The sequence below is a fragment of the Haliotis rubra genome, unplaced genomic scaffold (genome assembly GCF_003918875.1).
Source record: "Haliotis rubra isolate DU_JTF1 unplaced genomic scaffold, ASM391887v1 Scf164, whole genome shotgun sequence".
NCBI classification, from domain to species: Eukaryota; Metazoa; Mollusca; class Gastropoda; order Lepetellida; family Haliotidae; genus Haliotis; species Haliotis rubra.
The window spans coordinates 449,879-477,778 of record NW_025765603.1 but is presented as its reverse complement, the minus strand read 5'-3'; the positions used below and the strand labels follow the sequence as shown (position 1 = coordinate 477,778).

At 39.0% G+C, this 27,900-nt stretch overlaps 3 protein-coding genes across 3 annotated transcripts in view; 2 read left to right on the top strand and 1 right to left on the bottom strand.

Annotated features, from left to right (window-relative positions):
- Positions 1–5,190, top strand: part of LOC124271867 (delta-1-pyrroline-5-carboxylate dehydrogenase, mitochondrial-like) — a 32,225-nt gene extending 27,035 nt beyond the window's left edge. The window contains 1 exon segment of the mRNA XM_046707021.1: positions 450–5,190. Coding sequence (XP_046562977.1) covers positions 450–562 — 113 coding nt within the window. The 3' untranslated portion in view covers positions 563–5,190.
- An 892-nt stretch (positions 5,191–6,082) lies between these two features.
- Positions 6,083–21,152, bottom strand: LOC124271865 (exocyst complex component 8-like). The gene is given in 16 exon segments (XM_046707020.1): positions 6,083–7,880; positions 9,053–9,243; positions 9,562–9,667; positions 9,958–10,077; positions 10,699–10,829; positions 11,357–11,537; positions 14,463–14,659; positions 14,943–15,068; positions 15,726–15,870; positions 16,927–16,986; positions 16,988–17,081; positions 17,912–18,054; positions 18,209–18,309; positions 18,853–18,948; positions 19,318–19,470; positions 21,001–21,152. Coding segments are annotated over 16 exon segments (2,052 nt in total). The 5' UTR covers positions 21,056–21,152; the 3' UTR covers positions 6,083–7,727.
- A 194-nt stretch (positions 21,153–21,346) lies between these two features.
- Positions 21,347–27,656, top strand: LOC124271864 (UPF0488 protein CG14286-like). Its single transcript, XM_046707019.1, has 5 exons — positions 21,347–21,470; positions 23,888–23,926; positions 25,740–25,830; positions 26,507–26,641; positions 27,206–27,656. The coding sequence occupies exons 1-5, from the start codon at positions 21,402–21,404 to the stop codon at positions 27,526–27,528; spliced, it is 657 nt and encodes a 218-aa protein (XP_046562975.1). The 5' UTR covers positions 21,347–21,401; the 3' UTR covers positions 27,529–27,656.
- The last annotated feature ends 244 nt before the right edge of the window (positions 27,657–27,900 follow it).

The following is a 27,900-nucleotide window of genomic DNA, read 5'->3' as shown; positions in this document are numbered from 1 at the left end:
CGTTTCTAACTGTAGTTGATCTTTGTTTGTTGCGCTTTCTCCACATTTGAGACCTCTATCTATTATTTTGGGAATGTTAGTAGTTGTATGGAGAAAAACCATCTTGCAATGATAGATGGAACTTGAAAGTAGTTCCTTCATTTGCATATTTATCAGACTATAATACCAAGTTCACTGATTGATAAATTGCATTATCTTACCTTCATGTAAAATACTTTTAATTTGATTGGTCAATGATGCTTTAACAAGCTTCCTTGTCACCCCTCTCAGGAGGGTGACAACTGGAAAAAATATTACCCGCTGCCATAGTAATCGCCAAACTCACCTACCGGGCTCGGGTAACACTGTTACAAAGAGGCGTACATCAGACCGTATTACCCTCGAGAGAAGCATACAGCTTATATTGATACCGCCAAGCAGTATGTGATATATGTGTTCTGTGTACACAGGTACAAACGACAAGGCTGGTGGTCCCCACTACTTGTTGAAGTTCACCTCCATCCAGTCGGTCAGTGAAGTGAAGGAACCACTCACAGAATGGCGATATCCCTCCATGAACTGAACTACCAATCCCAGCTGAGAGAGTGAAGCGCCTGTGTTCCGTGAATGAATGTGTGATCAGTCAGCGTGGATTGGCAGTATATTCCATATTCCAGTGCTAGGAAAGATTTTATTTTGATTGTATAGCTGGCTGTATTGAGCTATTGAACAAAGGAACTGTTTTTAGTCGCTGTAAGTATAGTGTAATAGGATGAACAAAGCCATGTTGAGATTGAAAGCAGTGAGATTAGCTTGATGTTAATATAGTGAGGGGAATGGATGGCCAAGTTGCCAGAGGCACTGCATGTTTAGGTGAAGGGTTGTCTCCCTTAGATGTGCCACAAATGAGAGTGTACGTTCGACTTCCAGTTAGATCAGATCTGATTATGTTTCTAGCATTATACCTGTGCTCCTTGGTTTACCAATGTAGCTAAACATTGAAATACTGCGTCACTTTGAGCTTTCCTCAACCTGACACATCATGATATAACTGAAATATTTTTAAGTCGGCAATTTACCCCAGTAAGTCATTCACTTTTATATAGTAATTCACTGTGCAGGGTTGTCTCCCCTGGTGTGCAGGATCTGATGGTTGTCATTTGAATGAAACTAACAAACAACACTCTTGGAATATATGCAATATGCACACAGTAATATTCTGTTGTAAAACTTTATACAAATTCTCTGTTTGAATCATAACTTCAGATGGTTGAGAAATGCTGTATCAACGTCACCCATGATTCTTGATTTGTCAACTTCTGCTCGTTGATTTCAAGTTATAACTGCTACATAATGCTCCAACATCGAAACAGGCCACATGAAACTGCTGAAATAGTGATAAAACCATCAAACTCCGAATCATATAATTTTATTGAAGCCTATGAACAGTGTCAAGATTTTCACAGATCAGATCCTGTTAGACTGAGGTTTTTATTCAAATTTTGTTTGTGTATAAACTTTGTATGTGGTATATAATAGGAGTTGACACGTACCTATATATAGAGAGTGTAAATGTGGAGGAAAACGGGTGGTCGAACGTGATAGGTTGTATCCTTCAGCTGTGTCAGGATCAGCTGGTTTGGGGTTTGTATCCCATAGTTGTCTGAATTTGAGCCATGCTATCTTAAACCTTACCATGAACTTGTATTCGCCAAAGTGGTAAATATCTATGAAAAGATTATTTAGGGCCTGTGAAACATGAAGGTTTTAATATGTTTTGTTGATACATGTGAACATGATGAGTTTATGGTTAGATCTCAGAGGATATTTGTAGTGTTTAGGAAAGCATCATGTGTTGGCAGCTTCTTACATCTTTATCGACTTCAACTCTTGAAGCATACTGTAATTTGAGGCCACAATAAACTGATTACCGGTAATAGATTTTCATCTTCGCTTGCCTTCCTTCAAACATCAAGACTGGAGGGCTGTACAAAGACGTCTTGTTATTATTCAGATATAATTAAACAATTCTTCCTTTTCTTGGATGAAAATGTGATAATTAATTTATTTTGGCCATTTTATGACTATGCGAATCTTTACCATGTTTACCACTGATTTTTTCAATGATCTGATTTTTCTTATGAACCAGAAATAATAAACATATCATAATTTATCATAAGATAAATATATTTGTTTTAGCTTTTCTGGCTGTTTGTTGTATCCATTTATTTCCATGCTTTTGTTTCAGCTTGAAGTATTAAGTTTATAGCATTGTTGATGTTTGTTTACAGTTGTTAGGTGTAGCTATGTGCCAGAAGTCACATGGCCTGATTCTCTCAATTTAAAACAACAGATTTTCATATTTATCATAAGCTTTTTCTACCAGTGTGTTTTATATAGCTTCTTTTGAAGATGATCTCATGGTTTCAAACATTGGTAAAGACATTTTATTAATTCAAGAAAATACATAAAGCAAGAATTAATTTAATGTTGCCAGTGTGGTTGGGAATGAGCTCTTGTTTTTAGGGACTATTATTGGCATATTTATACGATGTATACACATATTTTGCTTAGACAGTTTTGTTTTGTCACAGCTGTGTATGGAATGTTTTTGTATGTCCCCTTCATTGTTACTGTTTTCATGATCAACCTATTGTGAACAAACCGTAGTTGATTTGACGAAAAAAACAAAATGTAGGAGAGATCAAAGCAAATTATTTGGACAAATTTCACTTTGTGGGTGGGCCAGTGGTTTAACACGTTGACTGCCACCATGAGTATACTCATATCAATGTCTGGCCCAATATGCCGCTACGAGTTATCTCGTAGCTATATCGGTGGTATTTTGAAACAGGTTTCACATGTTGGCAAAACTGGCAGAAGAAGCAATCGTCTCCACCACTGATGTAGCTACGAGATAACTCGTAGTGGCTAATTCGGCCAGAATTGATACTACGAGTATACTCGTGATAGGCAGTCAACGTGTTAAGATGGTGATATTCATTTATACCCTGTTTTCATGGGTTCAGATCCCAACGTTTCACCATTCTTTTAGGTTGTAAACATTTGTAAGCCGTTATAACCTCAGACACTGGAGTCATTGTCTCTCTGTTAATATAATAGTCTGTGAGGACGTGTAGTACTGTCGAAGGTAATGGTGACTGCTTCATCAACGAAAACATGGTGGATGTGTGCGTTTCTTTAGGAATTGAGTATATATAGAGCTTTCGGGTAGTTTTACAATTCATGTTTTGATTCTGCATTTACAAGAGCATTGTGAAAGTGCTGTACTTGACCACTCATCAGATAATGTTTCCAAGCACTGAGGTTTCCATTGGGTAAATAAAGCTAATTTTATGCTTGTGTGCGTTGTTAAATTCAAGTCTGGTTTAGCGCTGTGAAGTTTCCGGTATACAAATGGTTCTGTGTCATAATTCAACTGAAATGGATTTAGGAATCGTCTGCAAACTGTGTCGGTGGTGGACATTTATGCTCTGTTATTCACATGTGTCGTGATATAGTTGAACATCGCTGCGGTGTTGCATTACCTCGCATGTAATCTAGTATTGTCATGGCTTAATGACCTAACATTCAGTTTGACACAAGATTAAACATGTTGATTGCAATAAAGACTTATGACGTTACTGCATGTTTGCTGTAGGTATCTGAGACTGTTATATGCTGTGACTACAATCTCTTGTACATACCATTTATCATTTATTTGTGCCTTAGAATGTTGTTGTTTTTTGAGTGGGTTATCAGTAACAATGTTCTTGAACAACGAACAGCGTAATTTGGATTATGGGTGCAGCCGAACCCTGGTTGAGCAGTAATGGTGCTGCAAGTACCGTATTTCCTTGTGTAAAGTGCCCACTTTTTAAACAAATACAGCTCTGTAGTTGGGATGTTGATCACTGAATTGTCTGGTCCAGACATATAGCTGGAATATTGCTGAGTGCGACTTAAAACTAAACTCACTCACTGTAGTTGGGATTGCACATAATGCTAAGATACAAATTTTTTCTCATCACCATTTTTGGGCCCCCAAGGGAATGAAAATTACTGTGAGCGTGTAACACAGGAGGAAAGTGTCAAGAAAGCCATGGTTACTTTGTAGCGAACATGGATCTTGCAATTTTCTAGTAACATGAACCCAAGAATGGGGGGTGTGCATTGAAGTGTACAATATACAAAGAAAAAGGCACTATCCCTATTAATATAATGTGATGAAAACTACGTCTTATCAACTCTCATGTTTGTCGTGTATGAGGTGATGATGTAGACTGGAACTGTCAGTCACTGGATTGTCTGGTCAAATCTTGATTATTTACTAGCCACTGTCATATTACAAATGGAATATTGTTGAGTATGGCTTATGAAGCAAACACTTTTTATTTTGACAAGAAGTACTAAATAGGTAGTATAAACATTGTCTATAATTGATTCTAAAAAGATAAGGGGGGTCCAGTCAATGTCAAGGCATTTATTCTCATTTAATCATGATTCAAGATGAAAAAAGGGCATATATTTTTCACAGTATTATTTCATGACAAACGTCTGTTACACAAAGTGATACTTTTTCTCTATTTTAATAAGTTAATTGTTGAACAAGCCAAGAACTACACTTTTCCGTGAGAAATTCCAAGAGAAATTCACTTCAATCAGTGTATGAAATAAGCCAAAAGCCCAGCCAGACATCAGGGCTGGTAACTTGAAAATGTTACCAGCCCAAAATGGATTTAAACAGACCAGACACCAAGCAAGATATGGTGAATTTACTCAGATGTATGGAACATCTAAAATTTTTACCAGACCATCGGGCTGGCTAGCTGGAAATCTAGACTGTCCGTCAGATATCTAGCCCGTCTCGGGCGGTCGGGCGGTCGGACGGACAGGCCTTATTTCATACACTGCTTCAATATGATCTTTTCTGAAGAAAGTAAGAAAATGTTTGTGATGATGAATTTGTTATTTTGTAGCTGTGCTTGCTTAGTAACCGATTGGGATATAAATGAAATAATATTCAAAGATCAAAGTCTTGAGATTTCCACAAATCATGTTCAGAAATAGCTTCAATGTAGTTTTCAATTAGTCAGTCAGCAGATGAACATGTTACAATTGTTGTGATTTGGATTTCTTTTTAGAAAACAACATTAAATACATGTATAAAGCCAAGGTGTCTGTGAACACAATAAAAATATACTCTGTTTACTTTTGGTGTGTGTTTGATTAGAGATTACAGATGTTATTTTTCGGGGGTTGTCTCTGTGAAGTTTGTACGAGACAAAATCAAATCACCAGAGCAGTTTATGATTTTACTACCCAAAACAAAGATGAGATTTATAACCATCCCATGTTGACATCTGTGACACAAGTGCCAAATCAGGGATGGCAACAGGAAAATCTATTTTCAGCTGAAAACTCAATATTGTGTCATTGAGTTGAGGGTTTCTCAATGGATTTAGACGATTCACAATTGAACAATTTGAAATAAAATCAGCGGAAATCCGCAGATCAACGGAAAATTTCCTTTCCTGCAACTATGGTACAAATTTGAACCATATTTCTACTATTGCCTAACAGTTACAAGTGTTAATCTTTCTGCACAAACAGACTTAAACCGTTCTGATGAAAGAGTTCATTTCTGCTCTGAATCTCTGCCATCAGAAGATGTTGGTAGACAGGAGGGTTGCAATGAGTACACTTTGAGGCGAATACGACTTGTTTTACACGTATATTGTTACAAATGCAAATAGATATTCACAAATACGTTATTATTAATATGTAATTACTTTGGTTGAAACATTTCAGCAACACATTGCGAACAATGCCACCTATAGCCTAATGACAGTGTCATAAGGGGCCTTGGCAAAATGCCGTAAGTTACTGCCTGATATATTCCATTTTGCATATTTCACTCAGATAAACAACAGACTGGTTCCAAGTAAGAAACACTCTCTTAAATACATTTGTATATATTCGATTCTTGTGACCATGAATAATTAATTGAATTCATGACGGGATACAGATCGATTCCCTGAATATTTGAGTGAACTGTAACCAGTAGGCACTTGACATTATATAAAAAACAAAGACTATTTGGTAGATATCACATATATTTAATTGTCATACACAACACTGTCATTGCCATAATATACACCAACACTTATTCAGTATAAACAATAACAGGCCAGTTTGTTCATGATGCCTGGGTTGACATTGGACATAATGCCCTGGAACCTTGGTAACCATGACAACCCCAACATAAAGATGATTGCAAGTGTACTTTGATATACATCATTTATGCTGTAATACTAAAGCATACGGTGAGAAGGTGATATTGAACATTTTTAAATGAAAAAAATGTGCTTCTACATCAGTAAAACATACCAGCATATATCAGTATATATTTCCTTATATGATTAATAAGAGATCAAGAATACTGGTAGATTGAATTGACTGAGAGTAGGTTTTAACTGATAAACTTCCATGTTCAGTAAACATTTTGGTACTCATTTTTCTACACCCTTTATACTGAATAAATTGCACATCTCTCTCTTGGGACAGGGTTAAACAGAAGTTGCACACTTTGATACTTATCACAGTCATTATAACATGTACAACATGTTTTATTTCTATAGCTTGCCAGCACCATACACACAAATTAAAAGGAAATGCCACATAAATAACCTCAGCAACTTGACATTAAATAAGCACCAACATTTTAAAGTTCATACTAATTGGATAAATACATATAACTTAATCTTTAAATCTAGTCTACAGTGACACAGATATTTTTAAGGTTGGAAAGGGGGACGTGAAAGAAAGGAAAATCTTTCTTTTTATGAATGAAAAAGCACTGTATAATTGTTAAGAATACAACACCTCTGTAACATAATAGCCACAAATCCTGTAGTTTGTCTGTCATCACACTTCCATAATGAGTTGTACAACTAGTAGTATCTTGCCAACCAAGCCTCATGTAAAATACACACCCACCTTTTTTTAAATGCTGTTTGCTTCAGGTGAACTCAGAGGGCTAGAACAGACCAAGCTACAAGGTCCATGCAACTGTTATGTTTAGACAAATAGTACCTGAAACTAGTATTTCAAGGTTCTGAAGCATATTTGTGGAAAATGTCTGTACAGAAACTGGCTGGCCGAGAGGAGACACACTTTCATCATCTGTGAGAAGACAGCAGCCATCAAAGTGCTGTGTGTAAACCAAGGTGCCATTGTACAAACTAACTTAGCATTAAGGTCATCAAAACTCTCATATCTTAACACAGACTTGCGACAGTCGTCGTGCTGAGGCTGTTTTGTACAATGGCTCTCTTTTCAAACAGTCCCGCAGAACTATATGCTTGGAACCATATTTTAAGATACTATAGCATATCATCTTGTTGAGGAAGAAAAGCCTTGACATGATGCAGCTAGGTCTGACATCATTGTGAGCAGACAGACCTTGGAACGTCATCAGGGAATCAACCCCATAATCGCTGGTCTCTAAATGATTTAGTCACCCGCTGATTGTGGCTACAGAGACTACGGGGCTACCTCTGCCCCTTGTGCAAGTACATGTTAGGATGACACCAAAACATCATGACGTATTCCATGAGTGTCTCTCGTGCAGTATATGATTAATGATAGCTTCTCTTGAACCATTGCCTTCAGATCTGAGAGCAATGTGCATATACATAACACATCATTGTGGCACCTTTCAGCCATGTTGTAGCAGTAGCAGCAGATCATGTGTTGGCGAGTGTCTTGAGTTTCCTGTAGTGGTTGTTCACCTCCTGAAGCTGGGCGGGGAATGGGATGCCGTGCTGCTTGTATTGCACCTCAATCAGACTCATCAAACTCTCCAACACAAACTGTCCATTCTTCAGGATGAACTTGTGCTGCAAGGGAAAAAAATACCTGAGTTATCGCTTTCTCATCTAAACTGGCATGTCATTTCAAGCAACATCTCCCAGATGTTACACCATTGGAATTGAAGCACAAGGCTTTGCAGACCATTGTGACATCATTGGTTACCATGATGTCACAATTATATGACATCACATATCTTTCTGTCACTGAAGCTGGTCTGATGTATATTTTACAGGATGCCAGGTATTACTGTAAATAAGTTGTGTCTTCCATGGTGTAAGTGGAAGTAGAGCTTCTTTGTATTTGTGTTTGAATGTTGTTTCATACCTTGAGGTGTTTGCAAGTAATATATATACTTACAACTGATGTAGCCCCTTCAAAACAGTTATTCGTCTGGGCCTCCATAACATACCCAATGTTCAGTAGGTGCTATTACTTGCATAGACTGTTATTAAAATAATGTCTTCTGACTGGTTATATTGTTGAGACCGACATCTGACCTTGTATTACTTACATAGCTCAGGCAATAACTGCTGTCATGTTTGAAACCTCAGCTCTTGTTCTCTTGCCATGTTCAAACAAGAGTGAGTGAGTGAGTTTAGTTTAATGCCGCTTTTAGCAATATTCCAGCAATATCACGGCTTCACACATTGTACCCATGTGGGGAATCAAACCCGGGTCTCGGCGTGACGAGCGAACGCTTTAACCACTAGGCTACCCCACGGCCCCTCCATTCAAACAAGACTAAGAGGTAAACATGAACAATCTGTTAGCACAAGGACTGTCATCACCATCACTGTTTGACTTGGACTTTCATCAGTCAACAAAACGGGTTTCATTTATTTAAAGCATATGCTTGGGTTACACTATGTTCCCGGCAGCCTATGTTTCCCCAAAACGTAGTGCGCCATGGGATTTTGGCCATTTTTCCCTCTCCAAAGTCAAGTTTTGTTAGGTTTTCTCACAGTCCATCACAGTATCCATTTGAACCATCTGGCACGGCATCAACTGCAATCACGGACTGTCACGTTTACTCAGTCCGCCACCATGTCTAACGTCCATCCTGTTTTGTCCCTGTTTCACTACGTTTCGGGGGAAACCAGACTGCTGTGACGGACGTAACTGAGGCTTCCTGCCTCAGGATGCAATATTGGATCTATGTCTCAATAGCCTGTGTAAGTCTACAGAATCTGACACTTACATCCTGTTTGTAGTTCGGTGACTTCAGGGACCGCTCGAAGTGGGCAATCTGGCTGCTGAAGACCGTTGTGATGGCATCGGCGATGAATTCCTCCAGGTCCACGGCATACAGTTTCAACAAGTCCTCCGAGAACAGCAACACACTCTTGGCAAAGTTGGTGGTGTTCATAGTCAGGCCGATGAAACATTCATCTAGAAGTGGAGTGGAGTGAGTGAGTGAGTGAAAGAGTGTGTACGTGTGTGTGTGCATGAGTGAATGAGCGAGAGTGCGAGTGAGCAACAGAAAAACTCCATAACATCATTTATTGGATTGGGAGTCAGGCAAACTAGTGGTTGATAACTCGAGGAACAATCTATGCTGTAAGGGTACTGGATGTATTATCAGCTAGATCATCAAGCACGGGAATCAATAATGCCTTCAAATTTGAATAAAACTTTGAGAGTTTAGTGTTTTCAATTTTACAACAAGGAGACAGAAATGACCAACCATCATCTGTTTTCACCACTTACCATACACCAGTGACTTGATCACGCCAAGTCCTATCTCAGACATGTCGTTCACAAACTTGTCACAGTCAATTTTGTTCAAGTGATTCATTGGCCGCCATTTGTCATCCTTAAAAACAAAACAAAAAACACAATCACTATTCAGTCATAATTGAACAGTATTAATTTCAGTGCCCAACAAGCTCTTTTTAATCTCAAACTGACCTTAACTGATTAACTTAATTTCAAATGACGTGTTTGCCATGTATATAATAATCGTTAAGTTAAGTTGTTTTTTTCTGTTTCTGCCTTGTGAAGGAATGTTTAACCACAAGGCTAACCAAATGCCACATGGTCTCGTGGGAAAGGTTTCCAAAGTAACAGAAATGATTAAAAGGAGGACTCTAAAAGCATGTCTACCCCTGCTCTGTACTTGACTCCCTCCACCAGCTGGTCTCTCGACTCCTCAATCACACGGCGTAGAGGGGTATCAAGCATCGCTGCCAGTGAGAAGCCAAGGTCAAGGCCAATAGCACTCAACTGAAACAGAGAAACATGTCTGTGAGAGACTACAACAGGCAATGCTCTAATTGGAAAAAGGAGCCACAATTCTCTGCAGCATGCATGAATTTAGCTGAACTATCTTAGGTTTAAAGGTCATAATATAAGTGTATACAAGAAGTTTTGATGTGGAACACATCTAAAATTGGACATCAGATTTGTACTGAAATGTCACATATATCCATATACTCTTTGTAGAATAGGCCGTAAAATTACTGGATTTCTTCCCTGCTCCATAATTTCATAGTGATACATGTACAATTAGAAAATGTAAAATGACATTTTACAATGAAATTTTTGGATCAGTGGCATCTAGAAATTTGGATTATTCCATGAAGGAGGGGAGAACAACAGGAGAGTTCTATGGATATACAACTTCCTTATTATTAATAGGAGAGTTCTATGGATTACAACTTCCTTATTATTAATATGAGTGACTTTTCGATGTAGCTACTAACACTGTTATCACTTGCTTGTTGTATATCCATAGAACTCTCCCCATTCTTCAATGGATCCAGTAATCTTAAACAGCATAGCGCCAAAGGAATACAACAAAGCCATGAACAACTCCAAGAAAGCCTCACTCTGAAACACACCTACCTCCTCACAATGATTCTTGGACATCTGGACACACTCTGTGATGGTGGTCAGACTGGACTTGCTCTCAAACACCTGTCGGCAGAAGGTTGCCACAAATGCTTCCAGTTCCTGCTTGGACCAGACCACAAAGGCTGGAACACCAACATTACACATGATACTCAGATATGAAGAAAGAATAACAGACCTGAAGAAAGAAACTCAAACAACTTGAGAAATCTAAGCAACTCACCATGGGTAAGGATTCTGTTACTCTAGTAATGTTTGAACAACAAACAATTTTCCACCAGCTTTACCTGTTGTCTAGAGAAGTATGATAGTACACAAACACCAGACACTCTCAACCATGTGTAACAGTATTTCAAATCATTCTAGATAGGTGCTTGGAGGCTATTCTAACCTGGAATCCACCAGAGTTGAGTCCTGAATAAGAGCCAGGTTTAGCACAACTTTCAATTACATCACAGTGGGGATAAAAAAACAGCTGTGATGCTGCTTGTAAATGGAATTTTTGAAACCTATCAGCATGGTTCAAGTCCTGACAAACCAAGAAGGATTATCTGGGATTTGAATCTATGATCCAAGGGACACAACTCCTAATACCGAATTGCATCACCTGGGACCGTCTGTGTACATGAATGGATGAAGTGAGTGTATCTACCTGAGAAGCAGCCATAGTGGTTTGGGAACGCCTTCATAAACTCCCTGGCCGTTTCCGACAGGCTGGTAAAGAAGACCCCACACAGACAGCGTATGTACAGCGCCGTTGCTCCCTCGAACTTCAGCTGCCGGATGTTGTACTTGATGATGGCCGATCTGTTCTTCAGGAACAGCTCACAAGCCTGGCAACAACCCATTCATTCACATTACATTGCCTGTAATCAATCCATTATCCTGGCAACATCACATTCATTCACATTACATGGCCTGTAATCAATCCATTATCCTGGCAACAACCCATTCATTCACATTACATTGCCTGTAATCAATCCATTATCCTGGCAACAACACATTCATTCACATTACATTGCCTGTAATCAATCCATTATCCTGGCAACATCACATTCATTCACATTACATTGCCTGTAATCAATCCATTATCTGGCAACAACAACACATTCATTCACATTACATTGCCTGTAATCAATCCATTATCCTGGCAACAACACATTCATTCACATTACATTGCCTGTAATCAATCCATTATCCTGGCAACACATCATTCACATTACATTGCCTGTAATCAATCCATTATCCTGGCAACAACCCATTCATTCACATTACATTGGCTGTAATCAATCCATTATCCTGGCAACAACCCATTCATTCACATTACATTGCCTGTAATCAATCCATTATCCTGGCAACATCACATTCATCCACATTACATTGCCTGTAATCAATCCATTATCCTGGCAACATCACATTCATTCACATTACATTGCCTGTAATCAATCCATTATCCTGGCAACATCACATTCATTCACATTACATTGCCTGTAATCAATCCATTATCCTGGCAACAACCCATTCATTCACATTACATTGCCTGTAATCAATCCATTATCCTGGCAACATCACATTCATTCACATTACATTGCCTGTAATCAATCCATTATCCTGGCAATATCACATTCATTCACATTACATTGCCTGTAATCATTCCATTATCCTGGCAACATCACATTCATTCACATTACATGGCCTGTAATCAATCCATTATTCTGGCAACAACACATTCATTCACATTACATGGCCTGTAATCAATCCATTATCCTGGCAACAACACATTCATTCACATTACATTGCCTGTAATCAATCCATTAGCCTGGCAACATCACATTCATTCACATTACATGGCCTGTAATCAATCCATTATCCTGGCAATATCACATTCATTCACATACATTGCCTGTAATCAATCCATTATCCTGGCAACATCACATTCATTCACATTACATTGCCTGTAATCAATCCATTATCCTGGCAACAACACATTCATTCACATTACATTGCCTGTAATCAATCCATTATTCTGGCAACAACACATTCATTCACATTACATTGCCTGTAATCAATCCATTATTCTGGCAACAACACATTCATTCACATTACATGGCCTGTAATCAATCCATTATCCTGGCAACAACACATTCATTCACATTACATTGCCTGTAATCAATCCATTAGCCTGGCAACATCACATTCATTCACATTACATGGCCTGTAATCATTCCATTATCCTGGCAACATCACATTCATTCACATTACATGGCCTGTAATCAATCCATTATCCTGGCAACATCACATTCATTCACATTACATTGCCTGTAATCAATCCATTATCCTGGCAACAACACATTCATTCACATTACATTGCCTGTAATCAATCCATTATCCTGGCAACATCACATTCATTCACATTACATTGCCTGTAATCAATCCATTATCCTGGCAACAACACATTCATTCACATGACATGGCCTGTAATCAATCCATTATCCTGGCAACAACACATTCATTCACATTACATTGCCTGTAATCAATCCATTATCCTGGCAACAACACATTCATTCACATTACATTGCCTGTAATCAATCCATTATCCTGGCAACATCACATTCATTCACATTACATTGCCTGTAATCAATCCATTATCCTGGCAACAACCCATTCATTCACATTACATTGGCTGTAATCAATCCATTATCCTGGCAACAACCCATTCATTCACATTACATTGCCTGTAATCAATCCATTAGCCTGGCAACATCACATTCATTCACATTACATGGCCTGTAATCATTCCATTATCCTGGCAACATCACATTCATTCACATTACATGGCCTGTAATCAATCCATTATCCTGGCAACATCACATTCATTCACATTACATTGCCTGTAATCAATCCATTATCCTGGCAACAACACATTCATTCACATTACATTGCCTGTAATCAATCCATTATCCTGGCAACATCACATTCATTCACATTACATTGCCTGTAATCAATCCATTATCCTGGCAACAACACATTCATTCACATGACATGGCCTGTAATCAATCCATTATCCTGGCAACATCACATTCATTCACATTACATGGCCTGTAATCAATCCATTATCATTTTACGGGGAATGGTGTAATACAGTGACTGACTGACTGACTGAGTTTGGTTTTAAGCCGCTTTTAGCAATATTCCAGCAATATCACGGCGGGGGACACCAGAAATGGGCTTCACTCATTGTACCCATGTGGGGATTCGAACCCGGGTCTTCGGCGTGACGAGCCAACGCTTTAACCACTAGACTACCCCACCGCCCCCGTGTAATACAGTGAGCAAAGGAAGTCACAGTTATGAGTTACCATGTTTCATGTCTACCATCCCATCCGTTTTCACACCAGACTCTCTAAATGTCATATCTGGATTAACTACAAGGGATGACTACTATTTGTGGTTCAAGAAATAATGACACGCTTGCAAAACTTCTTTCGCAACCCATGGCAATACATCGGGAAAACCCTGAAAATGTTTTCACCAATTAAAACATGTATTCAATATTCAACTTTAAATACACATAATGTATCTTTTTCAAATTCTAGAATGTACTTAGATTTGCCAGTTAAAGGTAATGAATCTTTCCTATTTTCACTGGACCAACAAATCAATATAAGAAACACTTTGACTAAATGTCATAAAAACTACAGATGAAACTTCCCTCCTCTATGATGTAAATTCACAGTTTAATGTGGTTGAAATCTGACCTGTGCTGACTTGCCGAGTCGAATGAGCTGAGTTACAGCTCGCCTGGCAGCTCGTGGCCCCCCTCGGAGGGAGCGTTCGGGGGACACCTGCAACTCGCTCATCAACCCTTCAGTAAGCTGCTTCACACGGTGGTCAATACGGGCACGGAACTCCTTCACAGATGGTGTTCGGGGGCAGTCCTTCAGATGGGCATTAGCTACAACACACACTCTTGTGTTCAGTCAGCCTTCACTTTATTCTAAATTTGGGGATATTTCTAAAGGATTGGATTTTACTTCATACATATCATAATTATGATCAACCCATTTATTCTAGTTTGCCTTCATCAAAATATACTCCTCATCATCATCATCAAATCATATTAATAATCATCATCTTTCTCCAAATTATAAACAATACCATCTATCAAACTTTATCTCTCATCATATCATTGTATCAGTATGTTCAGAATTACAGGACTCAAACATTTAATGACCCACCTCTCTCAACCAGATCCACAGCTCCTTCAAAGTCACGTTGCGCAATGCACATGTCAAGGTCTTCAGGGAGCTCGAGCAGCCAATCAGCACTGAGATAATCTATATCCTCCTCCTCTAGTGTGAATGCTGAAACAAAGATTTCAGGATAACGCAACACATATTCCTGTGAGTGAGTGAGTGAGTTTAGTTTTATGCCACACTCAACAATATTCAAGCTATATGGCGGCAGTCTGTAAATAATCGAGTCTGGACCAGAAAATCCAGTGATCAACAGCATGAGCATTGATCTGCACAACTGGGAACCGATGACATGTGTCAACCAAGTCAGCCAGCCTGACCACTTGATCCCGTTAGTCACCTCTTACGACAAGAATGGGTTACTGAAGATCAATATTCTAACCTGGAGCTTCACAGGTCCATATACCTGTGAACATTCAAACAATGGACCACCACTGTTCAAGGACTGCTCACAAAATACTGTTGACAAGTTTGTTGAAACCCCCTAACAGATTCAAAAGACTTAATTAAAGATGTACAAATACTGACATTCATTTACACTTCTGTCCCTTTCTATCAATAACACACCTTGTTACAGAGACATTAAGATATCTCAGGTTATAATGAGGGTTACCTCCCTTGCATCCCTCACAAACAAGCTGAAGAGGGATGACAGGTAACAGTGAACAAAGTGGTAACCAAAGCTGTTTTCCACAACACTCATGGCCGGCCTTTAACACTTAATTTTTCCAATGTCAACAAAAAAATCAAGACTCAGGGACTCACAGGTAGATGTTTCTGCTGCAGGAGATGTCGCCACCTCGGCCGCCACTGCCTGCTGTTCAACCAATCGCAGCGCAGCTTCTTTCCTTTGTTTGTCCTTGGCCACCTTTTTCTTTTTGGTATCCTCCAAGATGTCCAGCCACTGCCTCTGTGTTACCATGGTTACATGTCATCAAGCAATAATTAACATAGCCTGTTGATAGATGAGGCTTTTCAACAAGCATTTTCCACAAGCTACTGATGCCACTGGTCTATGGCTACAGATACCAGTGGTCTATGCCTACTGGCCATGCTAGAGTCAACAATATTCAAGGTATATCACAGTGAGCCATATTTAGTTGGGGTAAGCATATACAGGGAGTGAGTGAATATGGTTTTAGGTCTCTTTTAGCAAAATTCCAGCGACGGAGGACACCAGAAATGGGCTTCACACATTGTAACAATGTGGGTAATCGAACCCGGGTCCTCGGTGCGATGAGCGAATGCTTTAACCACTAGGCTACCCCACCGCCCTACCTTGGGAGTATTATGACAGACTATTACAATATAACTCGAATGATCTTGAATGCCGAAAGCGAACTTTTTATGCCCCTGAATCCCCAAGAATCCCCAAGAAACATGGGGTATGACAACCAGATCCTGTTGTGACACAGTGTCCCAATCAGGCATGGGTTGCTGAAGACCAGTTCTAGCCTGGATGTTCATGGGTTATCCGTGATGCTTTATTACAAAGGTGAGGTGAATTTGAGATATGTGAAATTCAGGTTTTCACGACAGGCATGGGTTGCTTGAGAATATTTAGCCTCATATGATGGGTTATCCGTGATGCTTTATTACAAAGCATGCGGTGATGTATGTGTATGTGTGGCTGCTTGTACTAGCCCAGACTTAAGCTGGTTTTATAGTGCTAGCCCACTGAGATACCATGCCGCAGTGAAGCATGAATACCCCATTCAGACACATTATACTGACTCCGAGCCGACCAGTCCTTGTTGTACCCATTAATGCCGAGCGCCAGACAGGGACCAAAAAGTACCATATTTTAACGTCTTTTGGCATGACGCGGTCGGGGATCGAACCCGCGACCTTCCGCTCTCCGGGCAGACGCTCTAACCACTACACCACGGAGGCGGTCTATTACAAAGGTCACCTCCCTTAACATTATAGACATTGGATACACATTCAGGCCGAGGCTGCTCCTTACCTTAGCCTTTGTGCTATCTGCCTGGTAGATCCTAGTCTCCGGGAACATGAGCATCTTGAAGGGCGTTCTTCACAGGACCAACGTCCTTGACATTGACTATTGCCAAACTGTCTAGTTCATACAGCCCTTGAAAACGATACCTCACATTGCCACGTCTAAAATAAGAATCAAACCAACATGGTTACTTGGTTATGCATAACATAAAAAAACCAAGAAATATGGCAGCCATGTAACTTGTTTTGTTGTCACTGACACTGATTTGCCATAGGAACTCTGATTGTTTTTCAAAGAATGGAAATAACTTAAGCCTTCCGAATACATTTCTTGGCACTATCTTGCATTTAATCTCACATTATACAATACAATATATCCAATCATTCAATGAGAAAATGTGCTAGAATTGAGCATTCACAGTTTTTACATTACTTTGAGCAACTTTGTAATGTTATCTTAATGGCAACACACACAGCACTCGTGAGAATCAAAGCTGTGTCCCAGCTGTGACACACATGGTTAGCATTTGCTACCAATTGTTCAAAAGAGTCACATGACCAGTATATATGCAGGACAATCACAGTGGCTTGTTTCTTAGCAAGAATCAGCTTAACATATTTTACATACATATTGGGTAGCTGGACAAAAGATTCAGCTACCTCATTGGTCACACTTAAACTTTGATAAAATGACTGACAGTGAGTGAGACTTACTTAAAAATACCTCAAACAATATTACAGCTATCTCATGTCAACTTGATGCTGGAGGCAAGCCATGCAGGTTCTTGAAACAACTTTAGGGGAACACAGCATATAGATGGTGCAGACATGCCAAGAAAGTCTGGGATTCAACCCACAATCCTAATTTTCGGGCACACAAAAGGAGTGTAACTCTTCAATGACTCATCTACCTGTGACTTGTTTCCAAACCATGGACAGTAATTGTATGAGCAGACTTGTCCTTTCTGTTCAGCTGGAGACACTCAACTCACCTGTTCGGTATCCAGGTGGCGATCATGAGACTGTCATTGAGCAGGAAGGCGTGAACACGCTGTATCGAGGTAAATGTTTCCGTGTCCAGCTCCATCAGATCTCCGTCATGGATCAGCTGCCTGCCTGGTACCTCTGTTACACTCTGACAAAACAAAAACAACTCAAAATTTGCATGCAGTAAATTTAAAACCATTTTCCATATTCATTTTAAGTGTTGACTAGTAGCAAAACATCAGTGGGGATCCTCACAGCATCATGATTATCCCAACAAGGCTGTATAAGATGAATTTACTTACAGAACAGCCATCAACTTTCTCTAACAAAAAGGCCAGGTTTTTTCGTGTTTCTTCCTCCGGACTCTCCTGCTCTTCTTCTTCCTTTGGACCCTCGACAACCGCTAAGAGAAAGAGGTACCATTCATTTTATAACGTTCATCAGAGTGTGTAGTTACATGAGAGAAGAGATGTTTGGTATTATGTCTGCTAAATGTAGGAGGATAGCCCTAAGTACCTCCAGAGAATCTCAAAACCATGTCTATGATAGTAACAGTTATCAGCCCATATTCCAACATGGACCAAATCTGAGATTCAAAATCCATGACTACTGGATCCCTGCTACAATGGGAGATAACCATCTGAAATCATGCAGCTACGACTTGTGATGTGATGTTTTAAATACAAATGGCAAAATGTAGTTGAGAAATTGTTTGTGGTCTAAGGGACACAACTCTGCATGGCATTGTACTGCCTATAGTGGACAGGTAAAGTACTTGAGTTTGGATTTTTGAAGCAGAAGAACATAAATTGTCCTTGGAAACTGTAGCTGCAGGGAATTTGTCCAGTATCAGTCACAGCTCGATCACCATAAATCATGCATTATATCAACTAATCCATATCAGAAATATAAACTCCCAAACTGAACACTATGTCTTGTCACCTACCTTTATCACTAACAAGTGACATCTCCATCATGGATGACATCAACCCCTTCTGTTCCGTCAGCATGTGACTCAGCTGGTACATCTCTCCCTCCAGAACTGTAACGATGGTAACATGTTTAACATAGGATTTAAATGAATTGATAAAACTTAAACGCAATTAGTTAGCATGTAATGGTGGAAATAAAAACAAGTTAACACTTTAACAACAGAATTTCTGAAACAAGTGAATTAATGAAAGAATGACAAATCCTGTTTTCATGTCCAAAATTCTTTAATGACACTGCCAATATGTGATCCAATAGTGATTTTGATTCCATTTTTTGCACTTAGTTCACTTAGGTCCTACATAAATCCCTGAAGTTACCATGACTACTCTTGCCATAAACATAATAAATGTAATACCTGCTGGAGGTGAACAAAAACAACAACAAAGAAGATAAAATGACAAGAACTGAAACAAGTTACTTGATATTTCCCTGGCTGTCTCAATGAACTGTGTGTAGTTCTTGTAGACATTCTTCTTGAGAGCTTGTGCAGTCTCATCATTGAGAATCTGCACCTTCTGTTTCATGTCAAGTAATTCATTCTGATCGCCATGGAATGTGAGCTTGGCCACAACTGTAAAAGTCACAGCAACAGATATTAACACTGTTTCTATCATAATGTATACTTGCTGTGTACCTGTGGGGTCTCAATCTTCAACAAATATTGAAGTAAATGGTTGATAGCATGAGTGTAATTATGATAACACATTAAGTAAGAGTACATTCACTGAATCAGTCACATAACTAAATACAAAAATCTCTATAACTTTAAGTCAGATCATCATACTAGCTGACTTCTACACAAGTTACACCAAGCATTGGCCATGAATACAGACGCGATATGATTACTATGTGTGACCCGTGGGGTTTGTGAGTAAGAATATAGGTCACAAACAACCTATGTCTGCCATAGGTAAATTTTTACTAATTTTAGATTAGATGGTCAGGCTCGGTGACAAAGTTGTCTGCATATGTCATGTCCCCATTGTGTTGGTTTGCTCATGACATCAATCACTAAATTATCTGGTCCAGATTCAGTTTTTTACAGAGTGCAATCATATAGCATGATGACTACTGAATACAGCATTAAACACACAAAATGTGTTTGCTGATTATTATTTGCAAACTAGGTTTGAACACTGAGTAGAATAATGGAATGTCTATCAAATGAGGTGCTTGCAAATTTCTGGATATGAAATTTGAGCTCAAAATGTTCATATGCTTTCCCCAATACTGCCTGCATAGCCTACGAAAATGGCCAACTTGTACCTGAAATTCGTACCTGCTTTTGTGCATTGCCTGACAGGGGATACACCCGAACCGGCCCCAAGCCGAACCGGCCCCTGGATATTTAACCCAAACCAGCCCCTGGATATTTAACCCAAACCGGCCCCGCACCTGAACCGGCCCCTGGGTTAATTAATGGTAATCAGACTGACAATTAATCAGACAGACATGAAGATTTCAATTAATTTATTATATATATACAGACATGAAGATTTCAATTAATTTATTATATATATATACAGACATGAAGATTTCAGTTAATTTATTATATATATACAGACATATACTGGAAACTTGGGCATAACAAAGGTGAAACGTAAATTCATTATATTGATTTATGTGCTATTCTTGTATTGAATTAACGTGTCAATTCTGTGGATACCATACAACGAAATGTAAGTACAAGCGCAATGTAAGTACACTTTACTTTAGTATTGTTTTGCAATTGATCTTTTAGATTCTTAAAAGAATTACATGAAATGTCCTCTACCACGGGATCTCCGTGATAAGCAGCACTTGCATGTTCACTTGCCTGGTTAAATATCAGGGGCCGGTTCGGGGGTAATTCCCTGACAGCTCATAGTGCTAAACTGTGAGGAATAGTAGTAAAGCATTTGTTTCTAACATTTGCGATGGACAAATACTTGAGTTGAAGATTTCAGTCCCTGATTTACAAACGAAATTGGGCATATGAACATGATGAACGCGGCTGTACTCAAATCCAACACTACAATGACAGACAGTCAACATAACATTGACTCGGGCCGAAAAGTCTTTCCAATAAAAACATGATTAATCAATTGCAATATGTACTTACAATTTTCAGGGTTGAAGTCCTGCTTCGATAAGATTCTTGCTAAGCCTTCGCTCATTTTGGCTGCTTAATAATTCAAAACAATATACCAGTTCAACCTCTCACCAACATTATTATTCCAGGAACTCCCCTTTTCGACAGGAAGTAACTCTCGGATATAGGGATAAATTATTGTTTAATAACGTTGTATATATTTAGTCGCAGCTAGAGGCTAGTATTTATATTCATATCAAACTGTATATACATTTTTGTCTGTTATATTTATATCATAGAAAACAGTATGTCATGACTTAATGAAAAATTCTAAAATAAGAAAATACTGTTCTATTATCTCCATACAGCAATGATTTCTCTATTTCTGGCGCCATAAAGGGACACTACTCTGTTTTGTTGACGTAATCACGATGGATCAAAAGAAACCAGCCAAACCAAAGAGCAAGAAAAACAAAAAACCTAAACCAGCTCCAGTTAAGGTGACCGGATATAGATAAATTCTTCAGTAAATGCCATAATAGAGATTCTCCATTTTCAATCTGTTACATGCATTAGAAAATCGCAAGAACTAATGAGGTGTTCAGAATTCGCGCGCAACAGTTTCAAAACTACGGGCACATTTAGTGGAAATGAAATTCACATTACTTGCAGTAAACAATCGTAAATCTAAATTAACAAAATTGTTATGATGTGATCACAGCTCCCACAGAACAGATAGGTTGCTCTCACGTTCACATATAGCTGATATTTCCATAGTTCTCTCTAACAAAAGTCCAATTAATATTATTATTATTATCTTGATGAATGTGAAGTATTTTTCAGAGTTATGTTAAATCTTCAGATCTTCAAAATGAGAGGGACTAATTTGTTATCTTGTGAATAATGTTTACCCACTAAAAGTGGCTTAGATGAGGCAATAGTTCGGGAGTACTGCACTTTACCGGGCACACTTTTAGATTAATTAGCGTTGCTTGGGTTCCCTAACCCTAACCCTAAGGATCGTAAAGGGTGCCTAACCCTAAGGATTGTAAAGGGCGGCATACCTAAACCCTAACCCTAAGGATCGTAAAGGATGCCATACCCTAACCCCTAACCCTAGGGATCGTAAAGGGGGCAGCGAGGGCTGCGCCCGGTAAAGTGCATTCTAGCCAATAGTTCTGTGTCATTGTGTAAACATGATGACATTGACAACATACATGGGTTCATATGGTATCTCCTCTTTGTAGTCAAGTTACTTAAAGGTCACATGCAACGTAAAACACAACTTTGCAGATTCTGATACCTTTCGGTATGGACTTACCGAAAACAAATCATCAAAAATGCAAATTCAACTTATAAAGTTGAAAAATAACGCGATGAAAAACCCCGCGCGAAATCGTAGTTCAAACGATTCACTAATTTTCCCCCAGCGTTGTGGGGAACATCAAGTGGTTTCAACAGCTGGGCTGCGCTCATAGCACGTGCGCAGTGAAATAGGTTTGCGCAAATTGGAAGCGGGTTGTCCGGTGAATACTCGGTGAAGGCTTTGGTGTGAGCTATTTTTCTAATGTTTTGTTGATATCTCACAGGCACGAGCTTTTTATATGTTATGACAGTAAATTAACTGTTTATATAATTTCATTTGTCTATTTCACCACACGTTCTCCTTACCGAGTCACTTTCTCAGTTCGATACTTAAAAGCAATGTCATTATTTAGCGTTGACAGAATTTCTAACTGTGATATAAATATGTCGTTGTCACAGACAAAACTCAATGTCTTGTTTTATTGACACCTGTGTGTCTGCCTGCCTGTCTGCTAATGACAATATTCAATACACAACTGCGATCACTGACCACATGCAATTTGAACTTAACACCAATCAGGCTATACACCATAAACAAAACGCATTGATTTATTGCCCGAGTTCGGTCTCTGTCACATTATGTAATTACACAGACAGGCAGGTGTGATACTTGAACACATGACATGTTATGATGTCTGTTGATTGCAAAATGTTATATACAAAAAATGAGCATGTATTTACAAAACCCAACATCTCTATATATACACACACAATGAGCCGTGAGGGCATCTGCAAATGAACCAGCCGTTACACTTGAGTGCACACCCACCCGCTCTGACTGGGTTCGGTATCCTGGCTGCTTCGTTTCTAGGGAAGCAAACCCAAGTACACAATATTGCACTTTTGATTTGCGATTGTAGGCTTATAATTTGTTTTTATGTCTTTCATAACCAGCAATGTATATTATATGTCATGAATAAGTGATAATTGTGTTTTAATTATGTTTGAATTTTTGGTTGCATGTGACCTTTAATACTTAGTACTTAGAGTTAGATCCCTGTGATTGATTTCATGGGTCCTTACAAAAAAATGAGGATTCTGTAGAATAATGAAATGGTGTGATGTATTGTACTGTAAGATTTGATATATACTTTTATCTTGGGACCTTTATGGATTTTGTCAAGAATTCGGTACAGTGAATATTGTGTGTTCCTTGGGATTCAACATAATTTTGGTTGCTTCCATTATCTACATCTGTGTGAACTGGATATATCATTTCTGTGCCATGTAAAAAAATGAGTTTTAATAGTTTAAAGTTCATATGTTTTATATCTATCATTGCATTCTAAAGAATTGTTATTATAACATGGTTAAGTATCTTACGCTGTATCCATGAAAATAATACAAGTCCTCTCTGCAAAGCCATGACATAAGATAAAGTTCTTAAAATTCAAATTTGAGAAACATTATGGACATTTTGCTGCAGACTTCAGGCAATTTATTTGCTGACCATCAGGTGTAGATAAACACCTGTTATATTTTACAAGTTTCAGTTATCATGGTTATATGTAAAATGAAACATGTAAATATTGTTTATGAAATATGTTTCCAGACCCCTGAACCAGAAGAGGAGGAGGAACATGATGATGAGGTATAGTATATTGAATTAATACAGTCTTTTTGTAAGATGTAAAAAGCTACTTATTTTGTCTAGGTAGGCAATGATAAAGAAAACGTCTTAAACTCGTTGAACCTTCTGGTTTATTTATTCCTGGAAATTTTATACATGTGATCATGTGTGATGCTGAGCAGTACGTAGTACACAAACAAAATTACTAGAGATAGCTTGTTATCAGATGTTACACTCAGCAATATTCCATCTATGTGATGCCAATCTGTAAATTATCTAGTCTAGACCAGACAAGCGATTGATTTGGTGTCATGTTACAAAATCAGCTAAGTCACTGATTAGGGGTAAAACAGTATACCACGGTATTAGTAGAACCGCAGTATTTTGCTTTCGGTTCTGTATACCGTAATGCAATCCAAAAATTTGGTATTTTCGGTTTTCTTACCGTCATTTCTAACTAGTCATAAGATGACAGTTTTGTTCATTCAAAATAACAAAGATTATGGTGACTTTTTTCCAAAGTTATTGAACAATGTAAGGTTTGGCTCTTGTTGTCAATTTTCTGCATCATGATCATATTTCATTTACTGAACCGAAACAGGCCGAACCAAAGGCCTTGTACCTCAATACGTACCGTACGTACCGTACCGTGGTAAGAGGGTACCTTTTCACCCCTATCACTGAGTATGAACACCAAACTCATATGATGTCCTTGGGGAATCAACTATTGGGGTAATCGCTTGCCAATCATCCCATTGTGATAAACACTATTTATTTCTCATGTGTGGTTCATATTTACCAGGGGCGGTGGGGTAGCCTAGTGGTTAAAGCGTTCGCTCGTCACGCTGAAGACCCGGGTTCGATTCCCCAAGTGGGTACAATGTGTGAAGCCCATTTCTGGTGTCCCCTGCCGTGATATTGCTGGAATATTGCTAAAAGCGGCGTAAAACTAAACTCACTCACTCACTCACTCATATTTACCAGTGTAGCGACACATGTTACAAATCAGGTGAGGCTAAACACAATAGATGTCAGGAAGTACGTTGATATTTGTGTGTAAACTTGACTCATGAGTGTTCCTGTTATTTCAATTTTTATCCCTGCCCAATAGCTACTATTGTGTCTGCTTAGGAAAGTGTCTTTCATCTGAGTGTGCCTGTGTCCATCCAGCAGTGAATGGGTACCTGGCAGGATGAAATGGTAATGTGCCTATTGGCAGTTTGGGATGTATACTGCCATTGATGCTGAAAAGAAAATCTGAAAGTACGCTGACAGCGTAATGTTACATACCAGGGGTGGAAATAACTTTAAAATTGCTAGTGTACTCCGGTACAGTGGCACATGTAAAATCACTTGCCCTGATAATTTTTCCACTATACCGGCCGTTTTCTTGTTGATTTTTTCAGTCAACAACATAATTAACATTGGAATATCAACTGGACACCGGTACAGTGTGATATACAAATTTGCTTGCCCGACAGAAAAAAACACTGGACTCGGGCGTCAGGCAATGGGTTATTTCCACCCCTGCATACCTCTGTTTATCCATGGTGGGAGTCTAGTGCTTCAAAAATCCATTTCCACATTTACTGTACTGAACATGTTGCTGTCTGTGTATCTGCTTGTGGATATTACAGAAAACTGTTGTTGGAAGGGATGTATTGTATGCATTGCATTGTATTGACATCCAATGATCGAGGGAAACACAAAGTGCCTGTGAGCAGCTTAGCTGGAACTCATCACTATATAATTGATTATAAATAAATAAATTGTAAATATTGTAAAAGAAAACATTGAAGTTTCATGTTGTATTTATTGTTTTGTAACACTTCAGCCTCTGGAGGTTCGGTTCGAGCGTGAGGTTGCCTGGTGCAAGGAGCAGCTCTTCCTGAAGCTTCACCACGTCAAGCTGGACTCCAAGCAGGGTGAGTCATTCCAGGCGTGCTCATTGGTCATTCCTAACCAATTTTCCATACTTATCATACTGTCAGTATGCTTGAAGATCAGATGGGTTACAGTGTTACCCAGTGGTTTCGCTTCAGACAATCACAATAGGACAGTTTCATGATTTTATCAACTTTTGAGAGGACAGTCTTCTATATCATAAGCAAATTTAAAAAAAAAAACCATCCTTTGGACAGTTAAATTGAAATAGCAACCAGTGTCTACTAGAAGATGAACCGGACTGAAACCATCTGACCCGGTTCATTGTACGTCATTGTGTGCTCATGCTGTTAACCCCTGGTTTGTCTATGCAAGCACTGATTATTTTCAGCCTTTATTCATTAATTTCCTTGTTGCAGGGACCGCCTCTGTGGTGTAGTGGTTAGAGCGTCCGCCCGGAAAGCGGAAGGTCACGGGTTCGATCCCAGACCGCATCATACCAAAAGACGTTAAAATATTGTAGTTGTTGGTCCCTGCCTGGCGCTTGGCATTAATGGGTACAACAAGGATTGGTCGGCTCGGAGTCAGTATAATGTGTCTGAGTGGGGTATTCATGCTTCACTGCGGTATGATATCTCAGTGGGCTAGCACTATAAAACCAGCTTCACGTCGTTGACGTAAAACCCAATTTCACCTCACCTCACCTCCTTGTTGCAGGTTTTGACTTAGCCCGGGCCATGAAGATCTTAGACAGTGACAAAGCACCAATGATCAAGAAGCGACAAGCAATGAGGACGACTCTTGGTGACTACAGACAGAAGATGAAAGATGATGAAAAGAAGCAGGCGGCAGGTTGGTAACCATGGTTACAATACACCCCAATAATAATGATTATATCACTGTATCACAATCAGAAATGGATGATCAGTATGGCAGCTAAGTATATGTGCTACCTTGATCAGGGAGCACAAGGAAGATGTTCTCAGCACCTCTGGAGACTCCAGGACGGAGTTCCCCAGTACTTCATTTTTGCCATAACACTAACAGCTGAGTAAATGTGGATTGGTTGTTCAAGTTCGATTTAGTTGTTAGATTTGATGCCTGTTTCCATGATATAAGCTGGAAACACATTCGTTACCAAGGTTACTGAAGTCTAGTTAAAACTTTTGGACCTACTAGTCATAATGACCTGCTTGTCATTATATGTGACCGCTCATGGCCCAGTGGTATATGGTGAATAATTTGCTGTGCTTGAATGTGCTGGTCCTGGGTTTGAATCCTGATTTTGATCTATCATCATAATCTTACCCTTGAGTTACCTATACCCAAGGGGGTGTTACACCCACTGAGCCCCACTGTACTCCAGCTTACCTCACCTCACCCACTTACCTTTTCCACCTGACTCACTAATTTCAGCTGCAAAGAAAGTAGTGCTGAAGCCTGCAGATGAATCTCAGACAAAGCTCTCTAAGTGCTTGAAACTAAGCTCTTCACAGCAACAACAGAAGATGGGAGATGGTTCTAGTTCTGTAGATGAGAAACTCACTGACCTCTCACTGGCCGACTCCAAGGACCAATCAGCTACAGACAGTGACAACACATCACAGAATCTGGATAGCCAATCAGATACATGTACCTTCAAATTTGAGAAATCAGATAACAAATTTCGTTTTAACTTTAAAGATGAAGGAATTGTGAATGATAATGTTGAACTAAGTGGTGGAAGCAAGGGAACGTGAAAAATGTGTACATTCACTCTTGTGCAATCATCAGTTATTTAGTTTCACATGTAAAAAGTCATGAATGATATATTTGTGTTTGATATAGTTTTTCACAATAAATATATAAAAAAAGAATGTGATACAATGTTTCTTTTTGCAACTAAACTCACTCACTCAAGGTGTCTCTGATATCACAGGGCTTTGTCAGGGCAAAACTGATTAGGCAAAGATAACACTATCATGGGAGTGCAACCGAAACTAGATCTGCTGGTAATGGTTTTGACTCCCAGATTTACCACAATTATTATCCTTGATGCAATTAGAATTCAGCAACAAAATCACATGAAATAATGTTCATATAAACATCACAAGATAACAAAAACAAATATG

Excerpts from the sequence above, each read along its gene's own strand:
- LOC124271864 (XM_046707019.1), top strand. The coding sequence starts at position 21,402 with ATGGATCAAAAGAAACCAGCCAAACCAAAGAGCAAGAAAAACAAAAAA. Across the intron at positions 23,927-25,739 it reads AGGAGGAACATGATGATGAG|CCTCTGGAGGTTCGGTTCGA; the intron begins GTATAGTATATT and ends GTAACACTTCAG. Across the intron at positions 25,831-26,506 it reads CAAGCTGGACTCCAAGCAGG|GTTTTGACTTAGCCCGGGCC; the intron begins GTGAGTCATTCC and ends TCCTTGTTGCAG.